At 45.9% G+C, this 16,186-nt stretch overlaps 1 protein-coding gene across 2 annotated transcripts in view; it reads left to right on the forward strand.

The window, feature by feature from the left end:
* Positions 1-16,186, forward strand: part of bop1 (BOP1 ribosomal biogenesis factor) — a 260,715-nt gene that overhangs the window by 203,362 nt on the left and 41,167 nt on the right. For both annotated transcript variants that reach the window (XM_059971616.1, XM_059971617.1), the window contains exons 7-12: positions 138-239; positions 4,997-5,209; positions 5,791-5,952; positions 6,661-6,741; positions 9,460-9,529; positions 12,999-13,131. In XM_059971616.1, the coding sequence (XP_059827599.1) occupies positions 138-239; positions 4,997-5,209; positions 5,791-5,952; positions 6,661-6,741; positions 9,460-9,529; positions 12,999-13,131 (761 nt within the window). The remainder of the gene's footprint in view (positions 1-137; positions 240-4,996; positions 5,210-5,790; positions 5,953-6,660; positions 6,742-9,459; positions 9,530-12,998; positions 13,132-16,186) is intronic.

Raw genomic sequence — 16,186 nt, forward strand, 5'->3', positions numbered from 1 at the left:
TCGTCAGCTCTTGGTGGTAAATGAAAGGCTTTGGTGAGTGTGCATGCATACTTGGTCGTGTTTATGCTCTAAACTGTGTCATGTCATTACGAAAATATGTTTTGTACTAATACCACTCATACTTTCTCTTTGTGTAGCCCTCCATTGATTTCTTTACCCATGAGACGATGATTCACCCTGTGACCAACCATCCAGCTCACAAACGCAGCTTCATTCCATCACTCATTGAGAAGGAAAAGGTAAGATCCAGCAATTCCATTTTTTTTTCTTTTTTGCAGTCAAGGAGCAACTTTAATGTGATTCCTCCTGTTCTGTCCTTCCCCATTTCCTGAAAGAGCTGGGGGGTGGGGGGTGGAATGCAAGCACTATTGGACAAGGCTTCTGCCCTGCCGTTGCTCCAAGCACAAAATGCTGGAGGTTCTCGGCAGTTCAGACAGCATTTATGGAGAGGAATAAGCAGTCAATATTTCAGGTTGAGAATGGTCTCGGCCTGAAATGCTGACCATTTATTCCATTCCTGTCTGGCCTGCTGAGTTCCTCCATCATTTTGTGTATGTTGCTCTGGGTTTCCAGCTTCTGCAGAATCTTGTGTTTATGGACAGCAAACAAGCCCTGTTCCCCCCTCACATACACCCAGTACTCCAATCCCAGCCTCCTGCGGACTTGTGTTTATGGACAGCAAACAAGCCCTGTTCCCCCCTCACATACACCCAGTACTCCAATCCCAGCCTCCTGCGGACTTGTGTTTATGGACAGCAAACAAGCCCTGTTCCCCCCTCACATACACCCAGTACTCCAATCCCAGCCTCCTGCGGACTTGTGTTTATGGACAGCAAACAAGCCCTGTTCCCCCCTCACATACACCCAGTACTCCAATCCCAGCCTCCTGCGGACTTGTGTTTATGGACAGCAAACAAGCCCTGTTCCCCCCTCACATACACCCAGTACTCCAATCCCAGCCTCCTGCGGACTTGTGTTTATGGACAGCAAACAAGCCCTGTTCCCCCCTCACATACACCCAGTACTCCAATCCCAGCCTCCTGCGGACTTGTGGATTTGCAGACTTTGGTCCTTTGACTTCCCCAGTGGAGTCACAGACTCAGAGCTCTGGCTATCAAGCCTCAAATGCCGGGTTTCTGATCAACCAGGGAGAACGACAGGTTTTGACCCATTAACATTGCTAGTAAATGTGCTTGCTTTCTACAAACGTACAAGCATACAAATTAGGAGCACAAGTGAGCTGCTCAGCTTTGCCTTTCAAAGGCTGAGTATGTAAGACGGAGCAGAGTTAGGCCTTTCAGCCCATCAGATCTCTCCACCATGCCATCGTGGCTGATTTATTAACCATCTCATCCCCGTTTTCCTGCCTTCTCCCTGTAACTTTTAACAACCTGACTAATCAAGAACCATTCAACCTTTATTTTAAATACACCCAATGACCTGGCCTCCACTGCCTCCTGTGGCAATGAACTCCACAGGTTCATCACCCTCTGGCCAAAGAAATTCCTCTTCATCTCTGGGTCTGTTCTAAATGGATGTCCCTTTATTCTGTGGCTGTGCCCTCTAGTCCTAGACTCTCCCACTATAGGAAACATCCTCTCCACGTCCACTCTATCTCAGCCTTTCAGTATTCGATAGGCTTCAATGAGGTCCCCAGAGCCAACAAACGCTCCTCATGTGTTAACTCTTTCATTCCCAGAATCATCCGCTCAGGTTCAATGAAAACCTTATTTGTAGCAGCATCATGGGCGTATAACCAGATGAGCAATATTCACAAGAAGGAACACAATTATAAAGCATAAATTAAACATAAATCCTACACAATTTTTATATTTAAAAAAAAGAATCCAATTAGAAAAAACACGTCCATTCAGTGCAAAGTGGTCTCAGCATTGCTGAGCTGTGGAGTTGTGCTGGTTGGTTCAAGGACCGAATGTTTGCAGTGAGCTGTTCTTGAACCTGGTGGTGTGGGAAGTCAGGCTTCTGTACCTCGTACCCGATGGGAGTTGCAAGATGGCATGGGCCGGGTGGTGGGATCTTTGATGAAGGGTGTTGCCTCCTGTAGATACTCCCGGTCGTGAGGACAGATGTATTAGACCTGTGGTGCATTCGACATCGTTCACTACTCTCTGCTGTTTTTACACTCCTGTACATTTGGATTTCATGGCTTTTTTCCCATTGTTTTGGAATTACTAGCTCTGATGTAGCAATACACACCCATTACTAGTCCTCGTTTATGTGAGAGAGTGAGCTATGAGCTGTTAGAATCTCTGGGCCAAAAGCATGGTGCAATAGCCATCTGTAGATGCCCAACTGCTCTATGTTTTACTAGTTGTATGGAAAACTGCAGTTCACATCAACGGATTCTCAAATGACTTCATGCAACTTAGCACACTGCCAATTGTATGCTGACCAGCCATCGTACACCAGAGTTAAAACTCTGCAATGTGCACAGAACTAAATCAATCACGTTGACATAAACACAGTGACTGAGGTGGTGGCCATTCGAGATTATTTAATGTTTACAAGGGTGAAAGAGAACCAGACAGTGATGCCGCTTGCTAGGGTACTCTCTAGTGTGCATCTGTACAATGATGTGAGTGTAGATGTGCTTTGTTCAGCTTCCTTCAGCCTCCTCAGAAAGTAGAGCCATTAGTGAGCTCTCTCTCTTGACTGTGTACGATGTGTTCTGAGACCACGAGAGGTTGTGCGTGATGTGCACTCCCAGGAGTTTGAAACTGCTGTGCCACCAATGCAAAGAGGGGTATGAGTGGGACGAGTTCTCCTGAAGTCGATAATCATCTCCTGTGTCTTGATGACATTAAGAAAGAGGCTTGCATGGCAGTGTTTAGATCAGGATTTTAGTTACTGTAAAATGATGTCCTTGTCTTGTTCATCCTTGGCCTCTCTGAGTTATCTGGTGAAAACATCAGTGGGGATTTGAGAAGAGGCTCTTTCTGATCTACTACTCTGGATGTAAGTTGTTCTGCCAAGAATGCAGTTATTTTTAATCTCTATTTGCCCTGAAGACATTCAGCATTGTGAAACCTGATCAGAAAAGGGCCAGTAATATCATGAAGGATCCCACCCACCCTGCTCATGGACTGTTTGTCCCATCCCAACAGGAAGGAGGCTACGTAGCATCCACGCCAGGACCACCAGGTCAAAAACAGTTACTTTCACCAAGCAGTAAGGCTGATCAACACCCCCACCCTCTAACTCCACCACTACTTTATTATTTCCCACCAGTCACCTTATGTATGGCCTGGCATCACCTTATGGACATACAGTCAATCCACGTATAGAAGCATTCTTATGTATTTATATTTATTGTGTTTTTGTTTTGTGCTGCAATTATTTTGTTCTCCTTTAAAGTGGAAATGACATTAAACAATATTGAATCTTGAACAGCCCTGGAGGCCAGTGCTGAGACAGTCAGTGTTTCATGTATGTTTGTCAGTCTTTGCTTATGTATAGCTTTTCATAAATTCTACTGTATTTCTTTGTTTCCTGCAAATGCTTACATGAAAATGAATCTCAGAGTAGTGTATAATGACATATACATAGAATAGTACAGCACATTACAGGCCCTTTGGCCCACAATGTTGTGCCGATCCTCAAACCCTGCCTCCCATATAACCCCCCCACCTTAAATTCCTCCAAATACCTGTCTAGCAGTCTCTTAGGGGGACTACTTTGACAATAAATTTACTTTGACTTTCACTGGCTTCTTTTTGCTACTGGCACTGCACATCTTCTGATATAGTTCATGTCTTTCCAAGGATGGAATTTGGTATTTGAGTTCTTGTTATCGGCCCAGGTGAGTAACAGGTAACCTGTCTTCTGTCTAAGTAAGGAATGGTTACCATACCCTCAGTGGCCACATTATTAGGTATAAGACACAGGCACAGAATTAGGCCGTTCAGTCCATCCAGTGTGCTCTGCCATTCCATCATGGCTGATCCCGGATCCCACTCCATACACCAGCTTTCTCGCCATATCCTTTGAAGCCTTGACCAATCAGGAAACGATCAACTTCCAACTTAAGTATACCCATGGATTTGGCCTCCACCGCAGTCTGTGACAGAGCATTCCACAGAATCACTACTCTCTGGCTAAAAAACTTCCTCCTTACCTCTGCTCTAACAGGTAGCCCCTCAATTCTGAGACTGTGTCCTCTAGTTCTGATACCTCCACCATAGGAAACATTCTCTCCACATCCACCTTATCTGGTCCTTTCAACATTTGGTAGGTTACACATGTATACATGTACACTTGCTCATTAATACAAGTATCTAATCAGCCAACACACTCAAAATGCTGCAGGTCAGGCAGCCTCAATGGGAATGAATAAACAGTTCGCATTTCAGGTAATAGGTGAAGCCGGCCGCCAGTCATCTAATCAGCCAATCGTGTGGCAGCATCTCAATGCATAAAAGCACGCAGACAATCAAGAGGTTCGGTTGTTGTTCTGATCAAACATCAGAATGGGGAAGAAATGTGATCTAAGTGACTTTGACTGTGGAATGAGTGTTGGTGCCAGAAGGAGTGGTTTGAATATCCCAGAATCTGCTGATCTCCTGGGATTTTCACGCACAGTAGTGTCTGGAATTTACAGGGAACGGTGCAGTGAAAGTCCAGTGAGCATTTCTGTGGGTGAGAAGCCTGTGAATGAGAGAGGCCAGAGAGGAATACACAGACTGGCTCAAGCTGATGGGAAGGCAACTGCAACTCAAATAACCACGCACTACACCAGTGGTGTGCAGGGAGCATCTCTGATGCACGACACACTGAACTGAAGTAGATGGGCTACGACAGCAGAAGACCATGAACAGACACTCAGTGGCCACTTTAGCGTAGACTGAGAATTTGGGCCTGTCTGGTTTTAAAAGTATCTAAGCTCATGGCCTGGAGACATCGGCAGACTTGCCAGTTCTTCCCTTCTGAGCTTCAGTTGTGAATGCGTTGAACTTTTTTATTTTTCCCCACGTCACAGGTGTCAAAGCTCGTGCATGCAATCAAAATGGGCTGGATCAAACCGCGCAGGCCTCGCAATGACACCCCACGGTACTATGACCTGTGGGCGAAGGAAGACCCCAATGCAATCCTAGGTCGGCATAAGATGCATGTTCCTGCTCCAAAGCTGAAGCTCCCAGGGCACGAAGAGTCTTATAACCCTCCACCTGAATATTTATTAACAGAGGAAGAGGTGAGGAAATTGTAGACCAATTCAATACTTAATGATTGGGAACTTTTTTCACTTCCATGATCCTTACAGTTAGGCCGATGGAGGAACTAGTCCATGGCATATTAGCTCTTTATCACCTGTATTATTGAGGGATATCTGTGCAAATAAAAATTAACCAATACTGAGAACAGGAGTTGTGGAGTCCTTGAAAGTGAGTCTGTAGATTGTGGAATCAGTTCTGTTAGAGATTCCATCCCCCACCTTCCACTTCCCGCTTCTTCCATCTCCTTCCTCTTCCCGTCCCTCCCCCTCCTTCCTCCTCCTCCTCTCCCCTTCCTCACTGATTCCCACCCTTCCCACACTCCATCTCCATCTCCCCATCCTCTCTCCCAGCCCAATGAGCCCACACTGCCACCTATGTGACCAGTTAACCTACTGACAAGCATTCATGGAACAGGAGGAAACCGGATTGCCCGGAGGAAATTCACATGGACACGGGGAGAGTTTACAGACAGTGGTGGGGATTGAGCCCCGGTTGCTGGTTCTGTAGTAATGTTGTGCTACCATGTCACTGTCCTTCACTGACTCTCCTGTTTTTGCAGAGACTTGCCTGGGAACAGCAGGAGCCTGAGGAACGGAAACTTAACTTCCTCCCGCAGAAGTTTCCATCTTTGCGTGCTGTGCCGGCGTTCTCACGTTTCATCCACGAGCGCTTCGAGCGGTGCCTCGATCTCTACCTCTGTCCGCGACAGCGGAAGATGCGGGTAGGTTCAGTGGTAGATTCATTTATTTATCACTTGTACAGTACACGGAAACGGACCCTGAAATGTGTCATTTTCTTTAACAACCAACACACTCTATGGGTGTGCTGGGCGCAGCCCGCACGTGTCCCCACACAAGTAGTGCAAAATGGTGGGGTAGTGTACATGAGTTCAGTGTCCATTCAGAAATCTGACTGCTGAGGGGAAGAAGCTGTTTCTGAATCGTTGAATGTGTGTCTTCAGGCTCCTGTACCTCCTCCCTAATGGTAGCAATGAGAAGAGGGCATGTGCAGTGTGATGGGAGTTCTTCATTATGGTGTCTGCGGTGCTAGGAAGGCAAGTGCCCGTGATGGAGCTGACTGAGTTTGTAACTTTCTGCAGCTCTTTCCGATCCTGTGCACTGGCACCTACATACCACTGGTGTTGCAATCTGAATACTCCCCACAGTGCATGGATAGAAATTTGCAAGGGTCTTTGGTGACGTACCAAATCTCCTCAAACTCCTGACGAAATACAGCAGCTCACATTGTTTGTGATTGCATCAATATGTTGGACCTAGGATAGATCTTCAGAGACATTGACACCCAGCAACTTAGAGCTGCTCACCCTCTCTGCTGTGGCATTCTCTGCCCGGGTTTACAGAGCAAGATTACCACACTGAAACCCTCTGCCCAAGCCCGGAGTGAATACTAACTTTCCTGGTTTTCCTAGGTGAACGTGGACCCAGACGATCTGATACCAAAGCTTCCCAAGCCGAAAGACCTGCAGCCATTCCCAACCACTCAAGCTCTGGTGAGTACTTTCATGGATGATAGTGGGTTTCTCTTTATCAGAGAGGACAAGGTGACACGATGAGGTAACAAGTGACTGTGGATGCTGGAATCAGAAGTGAAAAAATAAACTGTTGGAAGAACTCAATAGGTCAAGCAGCATCATTTCAGGTTGAGACTGTGCATCAGGTCTAAGAGTGTAAAGGGGAGATAGGCAGAATATGGAAGTGATGGGTGTTACATGTACCACAATAACGGAGTAGTATGATCATGTTGGTAATGGTGCACACTGGGCAGCTGACAGTGGGACTGAGATGAAGACACAGGCACTCGAAGAGAGGGAGAGAGAGCCTTCTGCTTAGAGGAAGCTGCTTGTATGTCTGCCACATTCTCGCAATCACTCTGCTACAGTTCATCAGGGAGGGGTGAAACGTGGGCTGATATGCAGTTGATCCTCTTGCCTTTACCCTGTCAGTCCAGAGACAGCCACATCTCCCTCCTCAGGACAGCTTGGCAGCATGGTGGGCTTTGATTACCTTCAACTTTCGCTGAATCAAGCTTCCTGTAGCGCTGCCGATTGGAGACTTATGACAGCTCAAAGAAACCCAGAAGATCCCGGCTCCACCCTGCCAGAGCAATTATCAGTGGCTGTCCCTTTTGGAATGGATGGCATGGATAATTGGTAACAGACATCCCTTTCTGTCATTGGACGAGATGGATTCATGTTGTCTTGTTGGCATCTGCTTATGTTGTGAAGACTTGCATGATAATTCACTAAAGGCCAGAGTTATCCATTGGAGCATTCCAGTAGCCTGCACTGATAATTCAGAGATGCAAGCTCTAACCCCACCTTGATGGCCGTGGGGTTTAAATTATTTGTTTAAAAAAGAATCACAATGTTAAAAGTAGATCAGACTCTAATGTTGGTGGTAGTGGCTCTGAGAGTACCAGAATGTTGTGAATCCGATTCACTTTCTTGAGTGATTCCCTCTTACTTCTGTGTGACCTGTTGTACTGTTAAATGCCCTCTGAGGTGCCTGGACAAGCTACAGTTGTGTTGTTACCACTACATGACTGTAGCGATGTGGGACAGTGGCTGACTGCCACTGTCTCTGCTGCATCCTGCAAAACCCACCCATAGGCTCCCAGGTGCTTGTCTGTCCACTGTCAGCACAGTCTTCTTTCTCTCTATCCATCTATCTATCTACCTGTCTCTATCTTTATCTCCCTATCTACATATATCTATCTGTATTTCTCCGACTCTCTTTATCTACATGTATCTATTTATATATCTCTTTGTCTCTCTATCACTCTCTTTACCTACCTCTCTCTCTCCCCCACCATATCTCTCTATCGATCTCTTTACCTATCTATAGCTCCCTATCAACAATGCCTATAAAACGTATTCACACTCCCTTGAAAATTTTCATGTTTTATTGTTCTACAACATTGAATCACGGTGATATTAAATTTGGCTTTTTTGACACTGAGCAACGGATCTCTGCAGTGATCTAAATTAATTACAAATATAAAACACAAAATAATTGATTGCACAAGTATTCACCACCTTTAATATGACACCCCAAATCATCACTGGAGCAGCCAAATGCCTTTTGAAATCTCATAATTAGTAAAATGGAGATCACCGTATGCAGTCAGTGTGCTTGACTGTAGTAAAATTTCACCTGTCTCTGGAAGTGGAGAGTCAGTATCCTGGCAATAACTACACCATGAAGACAAAAGAACACTCCAAGCAACTCCACGAAAATGTTATTGAAAAGCACAAGTCAGGAGATGGATACAAGAATATTTCTAACTCACTGAATATCCCTCGGAGTAAAGTCAATCATCAAGAAATGGAAAGAATATGGCACAGCTGTAAATCTGCCACGAGCTGTCCCCTTACCCCGTATCCATGCACATTATTCCATCAGCTGCCTTTTGCCCCATATCTACATGAAGAAGTGACTATAGTGGTCAGTCAGCCTCACTGTGGGCTGTGGCAGGAAACCCATGTGGTCACAAGGAGAATATACAAACTGCACACAGCGATGTTCAGTGTCCTTGGAGCAGAGAGACTGCAGCACTCTGCTCAGCCAGTAGGCTGCTCTTGTTGACTTCTTCAGTTCCTGTTCTTCATTTTTTGAAATGAATTTTAACAGGATTTTTAAAATGATTAAGAATAAGACATCAGACCATAAGACATATGAGCAGAATTAGGCCATTCGCTAACAGAGTCTGCTCTCAACCCCATTCTCCCGCCTTCTCCCTGTGACCTGACTAACCAAGAAACTATCAACCTCCACTTTCAATATACCCGATCACTTGGCCACCACAGTCATCTGTGCCATGAATTCCACAGATTCATGACCCTCTGGCTTAAGAAACTCGTCCTCGTCTCTGTTCTAAAGGGGCATCCTTTTATTCTGAGGCTTTTTTGCAGAACTGCTGGAGGAATACAGTCAGTCAGGCAGTGTCGGTGGAGGGAAACGGACATTTGATGGTGAAAATAGACCTCAAGGTCAAGGCCCTTCATCTGGACCTGGGGTCTCACCTCTCTCTACTGTTGCTTTCCCTCTGACCCACTGAGTCCTCCAGCAGATTATCTCTTGCTCCGCACACCACATCTCCAGTCTCTTGTGTCTCCAAGGTTTTATTTGATATATTCATTTTCAGGTTGTGGACCTCCAGTGCTCAGTATCCCTTCACCTACTGAACCTGCCCTCTCTCTGTCTTACAGGTTTACACAGGCCACACGAACCTGGTACGGTGCATCAGTGTCTCTCCCAGCGGCCAGTGGCTGGCGTCAGGTAGCAGCACATTCCTTTTCCCTCCACGTTTGTGTAGTTAGCGCTGTAAAAACAACAAGCTCAGGGAAGTGACGGTGTTGAAAGGGAAGTTGGAACATTTCTGTGGCTACTGCTGCTCGGATCAGCAGCTTTCCAGCCGCTGAAATCATCCTGAGGGGTCTGAGGTAATGTTCTTTATTCAACAGTGCTTCAGCATAAGGTCGTGTGTGTCTGTGCATAGCTGGAGAAGAGAGTCCTCCAGTTCTCTTCAAACACAATCTGTTCACTTGTAATAAAGGTTAAAAAGACTAACTTTATTGTCACATGTACATCGGAATTTCACCTTGTCGTGGTGAGATCCTGAGGTCCCGAGAGTGATGCCGTCTGGAGCTTGGCTCCTGGTAGGGTCACCCATGGGGTAAGGTCAAGAGCGGTCCCACCACGACTTCGATGGTGGAGCTGGCAGAAGATGATGCCGCATCACAATGACAATGAAGGCAGAGGAAGACCGCGGCAGTAAAGGGTCCCCAATCGTCTTGCACACCGCGTCACTGATCCCTGAACCTGATCCGTCAAGGACTGGCCGTGCATTAGCCCCACCTCCCCCCAACCACCATGTTGAGCAAAGTCACGCACAGGTGTTCTCCATTAACCCACTAACATCCAGCTTATGTGGATCCCCAATCAGCCTCTACAGCAATAGAGTTCTGACCCTGGGGGGAACATCGTACTTGAATGATTGTACTGTAATATCAAAACATAGTGCATCATTTGCTTCCCATTAAAACCTTTGTTTCTGTTTGGATGGCAGGGTGGAGGTATGTTTCTACCAAGGAGGTGTAAGGTGCTCCTTCCCTCCACTAGACAGCAGGTCACCCTTGGACAAGGTGTAGCACTTGCCTAGCCCCTCGATCAGGTTGAGGTGAGGTGGATGGTCCTATGAGCAGCTGGTGCACATCACAAGTCCTGGTTATGTGGCCACTGATGCCAGGCAGACAGATGATGGCTGGGGTCACCCGTCTCGTAAAGACACTGCCCAGAAGAATTGCAATGGCAAACCACTTCTGTAGTAAATTTGCCAAGAATGATCATGGTCAAGACCATAATTGCTCACGTCATACAACTTGGCATATAATGATGATGTTGTGTGTTTAATCTTTTAGGGGCAAGTGTCCCCATTTTCCCTGCTGAGGACAGCATGTCTGGTGTGCCAGCTGGCACAGCGCCCAGTGCCAGGAGTGAGAACAGGCTGGGAGGTGACCCGACTGCTCCAGGGGTGGGGTCGCAGATCAGGAGCAAGGGGGAGCTGGGATAAACATCTCACTTGAATGAGTACAGATGGCATCGTGTCTCGAGTTCAGCCTGCCTGGCTGCAAACACTTTGCACTTACTCTGTTTTCAATTCAGATTTTCAAACCATTGCCCTTCTGTGAAATTAAACAATATATTTTTGATGTGATGATTTTCAGCTGCATAAAACTGCAGTTTCAGCAATGAGCTATTGGACTCATTAAGTTATACAGCACAAAAACAGGCCCTTCAGCCCACCTCATCCATGCCAGTCTGTTACTCTCATTTACCTGCATTTGGCCCTTATCCTTCTCAACTTTTCTTAACCACATACCTGACTGTATGTCTTTTGAACTACCACTTGTTCCACATACCTACCACCCTCTGTTTGGAAAAAGTTACTCATTAAATCTTAACACTCATCATAAATCTATATGCTATCTAGTTTTAGACTTTTCTATGCTGGGATTGTCCACCTCATCCCTACTCCTCAAGCTAGAACATAGAACTGTTTAGTTCAGTGCAGGCCCTTCGGCCCACTATGTTGTGCTGCCCCTTTAACCTACTCTAAGATCAATCTAACCATATGTTACTAACGTATTTGCCCTGTTTGCCTCTACCACCTCCCCAGCAGCACACTCCAGCAAGCTCCTATTAAATATTTCAAAGGTACATTTAATGTCAGAGAAATGTATATAATATATATCCTGAAATGCTTTTTCTTTGCAACCATCCACAAAAAAACAGAGGAGTGCCCCCAAAGAATGAATGACAGTTAAATGTTAGAACCCCAAAGTCCCTCCCAGCTCCCCTCCCTCCCGCACATAAGCGGCAGCAAGCAATGATTCGCCCCTCCACCCCCCCCCCCACACCAACGAGCTCTCAAGCATGAGCAAAGCAACTCATTCACCCAGTATTCAACATGCCACTGGCTCTCTCTCTCTCGCTCTCTCTCCCTAATAAGGGGTGTCTCCATTTCACAGCAAGAGGTAAGACATAACAAACAATTTGCTGGCTTACAATGTTATAATTCCGTTGCGTTGCTTTTTCCGAGCTCTGTGCCCAGAGATCTCAGGTCCCTAAGCACATAGCCATAGATATTCCGACTCCCACGACAACGCACTCATCTCCTGCCGTGACACTGACGTTCGATCCGCCTGCCTCCGGAGCCACAAAATCTCGGACATTCGTTGGCAAGCGAAGCTCAGGCCACACCCTTGGCCTGTCGAATAACGGCCAGTTGTGAAACCCCAAGAGCAAGACCCATTCCCGCAAAGAACCAAAGTCAGCGTGTAACTCCAGGTCAGGGGCTTCAAAAGAACCCTGAAAGGGAAAAAAAGAGATATTAAAGATGGAAATAGAGCTGTTTCCAAAGATGCAAGCAAAGGAGTCGCCGTTAGGCACCATTAAGCTCCTTCCACTTGACTGCCCCTCTTACCTTACTCTGTGCTCTCTAGTTCTTGCTCCTGTCACCTAGAGGGCACAGGTTTAAGTTGAGAAGGGTGGGCTCAATTTTACAGAGGATAGTTGGGGTACAGAGGTTGTTTACCAGGGTGGTGCCTACATCAAAGGGCATGTGATAGTAGGAGAGTTTGAACAAACTTGTGTTGTTTTCTCTGGAGGCTGAGGGGAGATCTGATAGAGGTTTACAAGATTGTGAGAGACATAGGTGGAGTAGACAGACCATATCTGTTTCCAAGTGTTGAAATGTCCAATAGCAGAGGGCATGCGTTTAAGGTGAGAGGGCGTCATTTCAAAGGAGATGTGAGGGGCAAGTGTTTTTTAAACAGTAGTAGGTTACTGAAATGTGTTGCCTGGAGTGGTTGAAATATTAGTGAATTTTAAGAAACACCCACCACTGTCTGAGTTTTGAGGAAAAAACCCTACTTCTGACATCCACTGTAAACTTTCTTCCAATCATCTTAAAGGTATGTCCTCTGGTATTAGCCATTTCCACCCTGGGAAATTATCTCTGGCTGTCCACTCAATCTATGCCTCTTGTCACTTTGTACACCTCGATCAAGTCACCAGGGCTATTAACCAGGACTGCTCGGGTGGAACAAGGCTAGATAGCGTTTATTTTCGGCTGCCAGAGAGGCTTAGTGACTACTTTCTGTGCTGTAAGTGTCTGTAGTCTGGTGATGTTGGCCCACAGGTGGAGCCAACATTCAGCACTGACCATTTTGCCCTCATTTCATAGGTTCAGATGACTACACAGTTCGCTTCTGGGAGGTTGCCACAGCCCGCTGCTTGAAGACCATTGAGGTGGAAGGAGCTGTGAAGAGCATTGCTTGGAGCCCTAACCCTGTTCACTGTCTTGTAGCGTTGGCTGTGTAAGTACTGACATGGCACTCCAATAAACCATTAAAGAACATGTTCATGGGGGTTGCAGAATTCCCCTGTCGCTGAACTTGGGGTAATGATCTGAGATTGAGTGTAATGGTGGATTGATTACACTTGGACAAGGTTTGTACCAGTTCTGGGACACTGCAGAGGGAGCTTTACTCTCTATCCTACGGTGCTAACCTTACTTTGGGATTGTGAAATGGGACAGCCCCATCAAAAGCACAGCAGAGTTTGTAGATGTGTGAAGTGGTGGGTGTGATCTCAATTAAGAACAAGTTTGGATAATTACACAGATGGGAGGGGTACGGAAGGCTATGGCCTGGGTGCAGGTCGATGAGACTAACAGAGTAACAATTTGGTATGGACCGGACTGAATCAGTGCTGGAAATCTAGAGCAACACACACAAAATGCTGGGGGAGCTCAGCATGTCAGGCAGCACCTATGGAGAGAAATGGAACCGTTTTGGACTGACATCCTTCTTCAGGACTGGAAAGGAAGTGGGGAAGAAGTCAAAATAAGATGATGGGTGGAGGGGTGGGAGTACAAGCTGGAAGGTGACAGGTGAGGGGGAGAGGGGAGGGTGGGTGAGGGAGGAGTGGTGATAGGTGAAAGAAGTAAAGGGATCTGATTGGAGAGGAGAGTGTTTTTTAGGGGAAAAGGAAGGGGGAGGGGGGGGATACCAGAGGGGGGTGAGGAGAAGTAACGGGGAAGCTGGAAAAATCACTGTTCATGCCGTCAGGTTGAAAGTTGCCCGGGAAGAATATGTGTTAGTGGCCTTGGTGAGAAGGCTGTCTCTTCAATGAGCACCGGTGAAAAATGGGGGGGAAAGTTACAGACCTTGCCTCACTCTGGGTATTTTCTGCAGCCACAGCTAATGTCAAAAAATAACATTTATAAAATAGGAGGCAGAGATCAAGTAGACAGCCAGAGAGATTTTCCCTAAAGTGGAAATAATTTTAAGATGTTTGGAGGAAAGCAAAGGAGGTTGTCAGATGCAGGTTTTACACAGAGAGTGGTGGGTGGTGCCAGGGGTGGTGATAGAGGCAGATTCATTAGGGATATTTAAGAGACTCTTTTGTAGGGACATGAATGATAGTAAAATGGAGAGCTATGGTTAGATTGATCTCAGAGTAGGTTGAAGGATTGGCACAACATTGTGCTCCTCTGTTCTGTGACAATATTAACAGAGGAGCACATTTATGCAGTGTTTAACATGAGGTAGACAATAGAACTAAATGGGTGCAATCTAACCTTTGCTATGGAGACCTAGTTGCAAAGAGTCCTATAAAGGGATTAAATGTTTCAAGATAACATTCAGAATCATCCTTATTCTGTGCCATGATGTGGGCAATCATGGCCTCCCGTCTGTCTTTAAATCAAGAAGTTCCAATAAACTCTTCAAAACTTTTGCCTGCCCATCCCTCTGTGACTCACGAATGTCATTCACTGTTGACATGACTTTTTATTTTATAAATTTTTCCCGTCACTGAAAGATGTTTGAGCTTTTCTTTCCTCAGTACATGTCCGAGACATCCCAGCTGTTGTTTCCTGATTGATGATATCAGCTCTCTTCTTATTCCAGCTCTTTGCAAAACTTCCCCATTTGTTACTCTGTCCTTCCATGAACATCTAGAAGAAATAAGCAAAAGTGGGCTTGGTTTCCCCAGTTATTAAATAAAGGAATGGGGCAAAGACAGTCAATGGGAAGGATCGTGGGTCGGAACATGAAGAAGGGGAATAGATTTTGGTGCAGCTAAAAGCCAGCAGGGGACAGGAAACTTTGGTGGGAGTCATGTGTTCATTCCCACACCCTTTAGGTAATGCAGGGCATACAAAATCAGGAAATTAAAAATGCATTTAACAAGGATAATACAATAACCATTGTAACCTGTATGTGTGGAGGTTGAATTCATGGAGTGTATGTGTAATGGTTTTTAAATCAGTCTGCTGAGGAAAGAAGAGGCTACGTAAGGTCTGGCACAGTGCAATGTCAAACTGGTTTAGGAGTCTTTTGGGAAGAGAGATCATAATATGAAATAAATTTATGATTCAAAATGATTTTAGTTTGGTCCTAAATGAAGGTCATGCATCTAAACATAGCAGACAATGGACATAAGTTGGCTAAGATGTAGGGAGAAACTATACGTGAATCACGCATTGCACACTGTCTGAGCTACCAACAGATACAAAGTGTTGGAGGAACTCAGCAGGTCAGGCAGTATCCATGGAAGTGAATAACGGACAACATTTCAGACCTGAAACCCTTCTTCAGGCTATACAGGCATGAAGAGATCAGCTGAAGTTCAAAGAATTACTAGCCCCAGCTATTTGTGATTTACCCCAAGGCTGGGGGAGCTGTGGGTTGGGAGAGAATAGAAGCTTTGAGGGCTACAAACAGGCAAAGTGAAACAATGCAAAGTGGCATGGCAGATGGAGAAAATGAGAGGCTGTTCACTCTTATTGCTCAACACTGCTGCACAGAAACAGATCCTGTGGTCCATGATGTTGGCACTGCCTGTGATGGCAGTTTAAACCCTGTCGATGGTGTATATACTCCACTCCCTGCCTCTTCCCAGGATTGTCTCAATGCCTCTAAGCTGATTCTGTCCTGTATGCTGCCAGCACTACCTCCACCAGTCCCACCCCCTTCTTCCACTCTCTCAGAGTCATAGAACACTACAGCACAGAAGCAGTCCTTTTGGCCCATCTAGTCTGTACTAAACCATTTAAACTGCCTTGTCCCATCAACCTGAACCCAGACCATACCTCTCCCATCCATGTACTATACCTGTTCAATTTTCTCTTAAGTTTTGAAATCAAAATCTCATCTATCAGTTGGCTGGCAGCTTGTTCCATAATCTCTCACCACCCAAGTTTCACCTCATGTTACCCTTAAACATTTCTCCTTTCACCCTTAACTCATGACTGCCAGTTCTAGTCTCTCACAACCTCAGTGGAAAAAGTCTACTTGCATCTCTGTCAAATCTCCCCACATTCTCCTCTGCTCCAGGGAATAACCTACTCAGTCTTTCCTGATAACT

The sequence above is a fragment of the Hypanus sabinus genome, chromosome 6 (assembly GCF_030144855.1).
Source record: "Hypanus sabinus isolate sHypSab1 chromosome 6, sHypSab1.hap1, whole genome shotgun sequence".
In the NCBI taxonomy this organism is placed as follows: Eukaryota; Metazoa; Chordata; class Chondrichthyes; order Myliobatiformes; family Dasyatidae; genus Hypanus; species Hypanus sabinus.